Here is a 7,699-nt window from a genome sequence, read left to right on the forward strand (position 1 = left end):
AGAGTAATGGAGTTTGTTTTTATTTCATTCTTCCTTGGTGCGGAAATTGATGAAAATTGATTTATAAAAGAGTGTGTTTATGATACCACACCACAAGACAAGACCTTCTTTAACTATTGAAAACAACAGGTGAGTATGTGAAAGCTATAACACCCCATGCACAAGTCCCTTTCTGGCTCCTCTCCCCCACATCTACCGCTTCTCTCTCTCTCTCTACACATGCCCATTGGGAATGCCAACCACAATGTTAAATTTTAACATGATAAGATATATTTTTATTTATAGTTTTAAGGATAAAAATATTATTTCACTCTAAATAAAAGAATATGTATATCATTTCGTTTTACTTTTTCTTAGGTTTTATACATCATTTTTCTCTTTTGTATCGGAGATGATTCAGACTCATTTTCCATCTTGAATTTTTCAATTCAACATGTAAAAATAAAACTCATCTACCTAGTACATACATATATGATGATGGATATAAATACATTGATGCATATATATGTGACATGATTGCATACATGCATGCATGTTAATCACTCTATAAACAAGACCACTACTTGATGTGCCTTTCCCTCTGTTGTATATCTACAAGACCAAATAGATTACCTTCATTCCCTCTCATCACTCTCTTTCTTTATCTCTCTGCACCTTTCTTTCACAACTCATAATATAAAAAAAGCATATCCAAGGTGGTTGTTAACCTGTCTATCCATCTATCAATCAAATCAATCAAGGGACCAATCATCAAACCATTTTTTTATAAGAGAAGGAAAAAAGTTTATTACCCAAGATGTCATCCTCTTCATCTACATTATCACTGGACCACCTCTCTCATTCCGAACAGCTTTGTTATGTTCATTGCAACATTTGTGACACTGTCCTTGCTGTATGAAACTTATCATTGTTCTTACCTAAACTTCTTCCTCCATTCACACTTTGCTAATCTAGGGTTTTTCTTTACTTTATATATTTTACCCTAATGCTAGTAACTTGACCCTAGTACTCTTTTACATTATTTTTACTTTCTTTGTCAACATTTTAGTGCATGTTTGGATTACAGTTTACAAAATTATTTCTTGATGAACTTGATTTTATTAAAATTGTGTTGCTAGTGAAACGTTTATGTAGAGAACCTTTTATTTATCTTAAAAATGCGCTTTGTAGTAATAAGCACATTGAGATTCTCAATTTATACATCAACATAATCTTTAGAACAAAATCAATTATGGTTGGAGACAACCAACCTTAAAGTGGGTTTTAGTTGTTGAAACTTAATGAACTAAATTATTTTATTCTTCATTGATGTTTCTTACACCTTAATTCCCTCATTTCAGGTAAGTGTTCCATGTACAAGCTTGTTCAAGACCGTGACTGTCCGATGCGGCCATTGCACCAACCTCCTTCCTGTGAACATGCGTGGATTGCTTCTTCCTTCACCCAACCAATTTCATTTGGGCTACTCTTTCATCTCCCCCTCTCATAACCTTCTGGTACTTATGTCTATACATCTCCACATTATGTTTTTCTCTTATAGAAATACCCTTACTCTAGTATTATATAAAACACAATGAAGCTAATAACTATTGATAAACTAAGTAATATTTATACCAAGAGAAAAAAATCTCAAATTTATAATGCTAAGCTATTAATTATCGCATAGTTTTATAATAACTATTGCTTAGCTATTTTGGTTACTTAGGAATTTAATGGTAAGATATTTGTTTTATTTATTTGATTTAGTTTAAGTTAGGTCTTGGTCATGGGTCGAAGTTGTGGAAGATGTCTCTGTTTCATATTCTGACTAGTGACTCATGCATGAGTCCTTTGGATTGCATCAAAGTGTCTGTAGGATCCTTCATATAATTTGTTCTTGTATGGGTTGAGTACCCTTGTACCCCTTAATATATCATTCCTCGGTTGATTAGAAAAATATTGTGTAGAGAAAAAATGAAACACCCCGAAACAAACTTTTCGCTTGTGTAGGTGAGGTTATATACATCTACCTCCTGAAATCCCTATTAGGTAGTCTCGTGCATGGATAACTTTTTGTTAGAGAAAAAAAGAAATATAACATGTTGAAACCACCTAATCAAGTTCTTCCTTGGTAGATGATTAATTCTTTTGATTTTCTGCAGGAGGAGATCCCAAACCCTTCCCCAAATTTGTTCATCAACCAGAATGCAAACATGGCGCATGACTTTTCTATGCCTCCTAGGACTGCAATTGATGAGCTTCCAAGGCCACCAATTACTAATAGACGTGAGATTTTATTTAAGTTCTATGCTAGCCTTTTATTTGATATATTTGGCTGGAGTATAACTCAGATTACTCTTGGTCAAAATGATGGTTATATTTATTGTTCATCCATTACACTTTTTTTTGCTTTATAAGTTGAAAACAACTTTCCCTAGTGAATATATTTAGTTGTAGTTTTTAAAGAACAAAATCATGCTGTTCATTTTATCATCTCTCTTTTTTATATATTTAGTCACCATTATAACAGTTTTGAATCAGGTACTCTTGGTCTAGTTCTGTTGGCAGAAGGGAAAGGATCTTCTAAGGGTTAAGGCATCATTGCAATAGTACTTCAACCCTCCCTTACTTTTAAGTGTAGATGCCCTAAAAGAAATCAAAGATCCTTATAAGCAATGACAGGTCTTATAGAATAGCTTCGCCCTAGCCTGCAATAAATTATCAACACCAAGGAGGATTTATTGCATACAAAACAAATACAATAAATAAAACCTGTGTCATCGTTCTAGCTAGCTAGGGCACAGTTTGTATTCACAGGCTATTTTCCTTTAATAACTTTAATTTAATTTTCATTAATCTTAAGTTACAAGAACCGACAAAGATGGAGATATAGGTTAATTTGGTAGAGAAGAGAAAGACACATTATAGCTTCTCCCCGGAATTATAGTTGATTAAAACTATAAATCATTAAAGAAAAAGTGTATGAGTGAGTGTAATAAATTTTCTGATTGTCATCATCAATCATTTATCATTATTAATTTTTAGATATAAAATACAAATAATAATTGTTGATTTTATACTGACCTAGAGATATTACATTCAAACAATTATATATCAATTGTGTATCATATCATCATAATAAGATTTTTTCAGCGTATCATGGACTATCAATCGTTTGATCATTATTAACTTTAATATAAATAATATAAATGAATAATGATTGATATGTATAAATTTTTATACTTACATTGCATAAATATTATCCTCAAACTATTGTATATCAACTTCTTATCATATCCTCTGAATCATAATCATAGATAGATGCATGGGCAGATGTTAATAATGCATAATGTGAGGAAACAAATAAATAGCAAGTAAAAATTATAAAAAATTTGCAATTAAAAGTCAAAGTAATTGATATATATTGATGTGAATGTATGCATGTCCAGCTCCTGAGAAGAGACAGAGAGTCCCCTCCGCTTACAACCGTTTCATCAAGTGAGTTCATTTAAAACCATTCTTTCTCAATCAACATTATAGTAATTTTAATTTTCCTACAAAATCATATTGATGTATATATGTAAATATATTAAATGTCTGGTCCATTGTTAAAGTTGAAGCAAATATGAATGGTACATGTTTATATCTTCAGGGATGAGATACAACGCATTAAAGCTGTTAATCCTGATATAACCCACAGAGAAGCATTCAGCGCAGCAGCCAAGAATGTATGAATCTATTATCCTATGCTTAAAATAATATTATGATATAAGATTCTTTGTTTTACATGATCATATTAGGGTTTCAGTATAGACGGGCTAGTTTATACTTTCTCTCTCTAAATTTTGCATGAAGTTTCTGCTTGCTTGTTTGATTTTTTTCACTAGTTAGTGATGTGTTTACACAAAAATTATGCTATTTACACACAAGATATCAAATACACATGTTATTAGTCCAGTATATATTTAATTACACTTCAATTCTAAGTCACATATAATTTTTTTAGACGATCAATACATCATTAATTTGTAATGAACATATTTTATTTCAGAGTTAATGATTAATAAATTGAATGATGATTAATGGTGTATTTTACTTCATAGGATCTTTTCTCATATGGTTAACTGTTTTTTAACATGTATTTCATTTTGGACATCTTATTCATGTTTATGGCTTCAACTGAATAGTATAATTTTCAACGCTGAAGTCAAATATATGAAAGAGTGTTTGATTTGCTTATGTTACGTTTATGGACTTGGATTAGAGCAAAGATGAAGGGCTTTTATTATGCATTTGTGGATTGGGGGTACAACCCTCGGAATGCATAATAATACATTACAATATAATAGATGTTAGGATATTGATGCAAGGATTGAAGTACCCTATACTCTTAATATTTTTTATTTTGTCTGATAAGAAAATGTGAATTATTTTAAGTGCAATAGAATCTGTTCATTCTGCATTCAAATAAATGCTATGGTTGTCTAGTTCATTTTGGATTTCTTCTAATATGTGGCGTACTTTGTGTGTCAGTGGGCCCACTTCCCGCACATTCACTTTGGTCTCATGCCTACTGAACAAACTGTGATGAAGAAGACAAATGTGTGCCAGCAGGTAACTTATAATGTACCCTCAATTTTTTCAAGCAAAATATGTAAACCATTATTTTAAATCCCTTATGTTGTGTTTACCGTAATTATGAAAATTTATTGGAAAATCTGGTGATAATTATAGTTGTGTTACCATTGTTGAGACTCACAAAAACGTAATGTTACGAACATAATTATAATTGTATAGTACAAACACATTTCAGATTAGACAAAACAATGTATATCATATCCCTAACTTTGGTTTCTGAGTCTGTGGATTCTTTCTCTTTCGTATTTGTCCAGGAAGGAGAAGAGGTTCTGATCAAAGATGGCTTTTATGGTTCGGCTAATGTTGGTGTTTCACCCTATTAATTCAGCAGGACTATATGTTTTCTCTTTCTAGTAATATAGAAGAGGAAACTTCTTTTTTCCATTTCTACCAACCTCTTAAGCGCTAGCGCAAGGGTCTCTGTTTCCTTAACTTAAATATGCATCTTTATGTATGGCTGAAGATTGTTTATGTTAATAACTAAGAACTACTTATGACTATCTCTTTTTGAATTTTGGATGCTTGTACTTCAACCTTTATGTTCTAAATTTTCACAGTACTATTGCAGCTGATTAATTATCCACTCAATAATTAGCAATTCTTATTTGCATGCCGTAGTAGTCTGGTTCAATTCGCTGTTACCTAATGAGGCTTTAACCATGTTATTTAAGGGTGAGGATGTTACAAATTCTGGAGAGATAAGTACTATAAAAACAAATAAGAAAACAAAAACTTTGCTATCTTGTGGTATGCTGAGATTCATAAAAGTTCGTATGGCCATATTTAAAGTAATACTAATAGGCAAAGATAATGTTAAAGTGTATCCTTGACTCCTAACTCCTATTCATAATGTTAAAGTATCAATGGATAGGAACGGATTTTGTGTAACTTGTATTCTCAATATTATATTCTGATTGTAAAAACTAGATTAAAAAAACTTTTATTCTACCTGCTAGTCTTCTCCTTTTTGTGGCTTAACAGTCGTAAGCATATATTATTCACACGTCCAGGTAACTAAAATTTCAAGATTGTCAAGGTAAGATATAAGCCGTAATATATGTAGTACTGATTGACCTTTTATATCACATGACAAGGAACCTAGAAATTGAAAAAGTTAATTCTAGACTTCTAATTTATACACAAATTCTACTTTCTTATCTTGAGTTGTGTTATTAAGTGTCACGGTAATAATGTTTTAATACAAAACAAAAACAATAAAAGAATATTACTAAAAGTAACACCAGAAAGAAAACTAAATTGGGCACTCCTCAATATGAATACATCATTTTTTTTATGATAATGTTTAATGTTATGCATATGCTTAAATAAATTATTGAATAATGTAAAAATTTGATCAAATAATCTCATTTAATTTCATTGCAAACTACATTAGAGATAAATTCTTAATGAAATAATTGATGAGGGAATTACAATGGAAGACAAAGGTAAAATTTTAGGGTTGATTTTGAAAACGCATGTGGCTATGCTAGTTGAGGGCTTTTTGGAATATATGCTCGAAAGGTTGAGATTTGGTATCATATGGAAAGGGTGGATAAGGAGTCGTCCATAATTTGCTGTTGTTTCAATAGATTTAGGATGGAATTAGGGTTTAGGCAAGGATAATAAAACTAACAATCTCCTTCACTTCATTCCTTAAATCCCTTCATCTTATTCATCATATCGCCTTATGACTCTAGTAATGGAACCATTCTTGTTCTTGATTGTTGTTGAAGGATTGAGAGACTTAATAAGATAATGGTCTCACAACTCCAACATGTGGATAATATATTGATGGTGGATGCACCATGGAAAACTTCAAAGTGCTTAAATGTATTTTTGAGATATTATGAGCTTGCTTCTTGGGATGAAGGTTAATGGCGATATAGTTGTATCCATGTAAGAAAAATAAAATTGTAAAGTTCATAATGTTTGGTTCAAATACCTGAGATTCATATTGGGAAACATCTTAGAAGATCTTCCATTTGAAATCCCATTGTTAACATCTTGAAAGGAAAACTCTCATCTTGTTGGCAAAGTAACACTACTAAAATGGATAATATCCTCACTATCCTTATATTTCTTATCTTTGTTGCACCTAAATCTATTATTAATAACATATATAAGATGACTCCAACTAAAATGTGAACCCCTTATTAGTTCGTTTCGAAGCGAACTGATTTACAACCGTTGGATGGAAAAGTTATGTGACTGACTATCGTGGACCATACCTATTAGAAGTCGATATGAGGAATTAAGACTTCCACATGGACGTCTTCTTGGGCAAAAACGACTTCAATGCTGTATTGTCCACTTCTGAAGTCGAGATGCTGGATGACGACTTTCTGTTATGATGTCTTGTTGTTAGAAAACGACTTCAGTGAATTTAATATAACATTAACATACGGACCACCTTTTAGTATATTGGCTTCTTCAAACATAGTGAAATATATTGGCTTCTTCTAGCATAATATATTGAAGGGGCGAATTTGCATATATAAGGTTATAGCTTCTTGTGTGAAGAAGATCTTTGCTCCTGACCCTGGCAAGGTTTTGATGAAGACACCAACATCATCAAAAAAAGAAAAGGAAGATTACTTATAAAGACCAAGAAGATTAAAGCTTCAAGAAAATTAGTCTAAGTCTAAATAGGTACTTCTATCCTATACTCTTTAATATACTAAAGTAGTAATGCTCAAAATATTTTAAAAGGAATTGAAACACTTTAAGTTTTAAATGGAAACATTTTTCAAAATACTGTGTAACAGGTTACTGAAATTTGAGTAATAGGTTACATGAGTGAGAATCAGCTATCCAACAATATTTGAATTGGAATAACCGATTACTCAAATTTGAGTAACCGATTACTCTAAGTGAATTTTAAGTCACTATTGGACAGAACATTTGAGTAATCGATTACTCAATGCTGTAATCGGTTACTGAGAGCTGTTACATCAGTTTTTCAGATTTGAAACTCAAGAGTTTTCTTCTCAAACGAAATGCCTTCATTCCAAATAATTTCTACTCTTTCATAAAGGCACAATGGCTGATTGAAAAGCCTATTTAAAGGCATTAGAACTCACAA

The 7,699-nt window shown here is 31.5% G+C and overlaps 1 protein-coding gene across 3 annotated transcripts; it reads left to right on the forward strand.

Moving 5' to 3' along the window:
- Positions 537 to 5,162, forward strand: LOC109350029 (protein YABBY 4-like). 3 transcript variants are annotated; one of them, XM_019591139.1, is made up of 8 exons: positions 537 to 892; positions 1,341 to 1,496; positions 2,139 to 2,265; positions 3,429 to 3,477; positions 3,632 to 3,707; positions 4,513 to 4,593; positions 4,872 to 5,002; positions 5,046 to 5,162. In XM_019591139.1, exons 1-7 carry the CDS (start codon positions 797 to 799, stop codon positions 4,938 to 4,940), a joined length of 654 nt encoding a protein of 217 aa, XP_019446684.1. In that variant the 5' UTR covers positions 537 to 796; the 3' UTR covers positions 4,941 to 5,002; positions 5,046 to 5,162. The 3 variants fall into 3 exon arrangements, with proteins under 3 accessions (XP_019446684.1, XP_019446685.1, XP_019446686.1); XM_019591141.1 differs by having other exon boundaries at positions 539 to 892; positions 2,142 to 2,265; XM_019591140.1 differs by having other exon boundaries at positions 4,872 to 5,162.

Source organism: Lupinus angustifolius, chromosome LG06 (genome assembly GCF_001865875.1).
Source record: "Lupinus angustifolius cultivar Tanjil chromosome LG06, LupAngTanjil_v1.0, whole genome shotgun sequence".
NCBI classification, from domain to species: domain Eukaryota; kingdom Viridiplantae; phylum Streptophyta; class Magnoliopsida; order Fabales; family Fabaceae; genus Lupinus; species Lupinus angustifolius.

Bases quoted from the DNA above. Each gene is read 5' to 3' on its own strand.
- LOC109350029 (XM_019591140.1), top strand. From the start codon at position 797: ATGTCATCCTCTTCATCTACATTATCACTGGACCACCTCTCTCATTCC. The intron at 893-1,340 runs GTATGAAACTTA...CCCTCATTTCAG, and splicing joins TTTGTGACACTGTCCTTGCT to GTAAGTGTTCCATGTACAAG. The intron at 4,594-4,871 runs GTAACTTATAAT...GTATTTGTCCAG, and splicing joins AGACAAATGTGTGCCAGCAG to GAAGGAGAAGAGGTTCTGAT.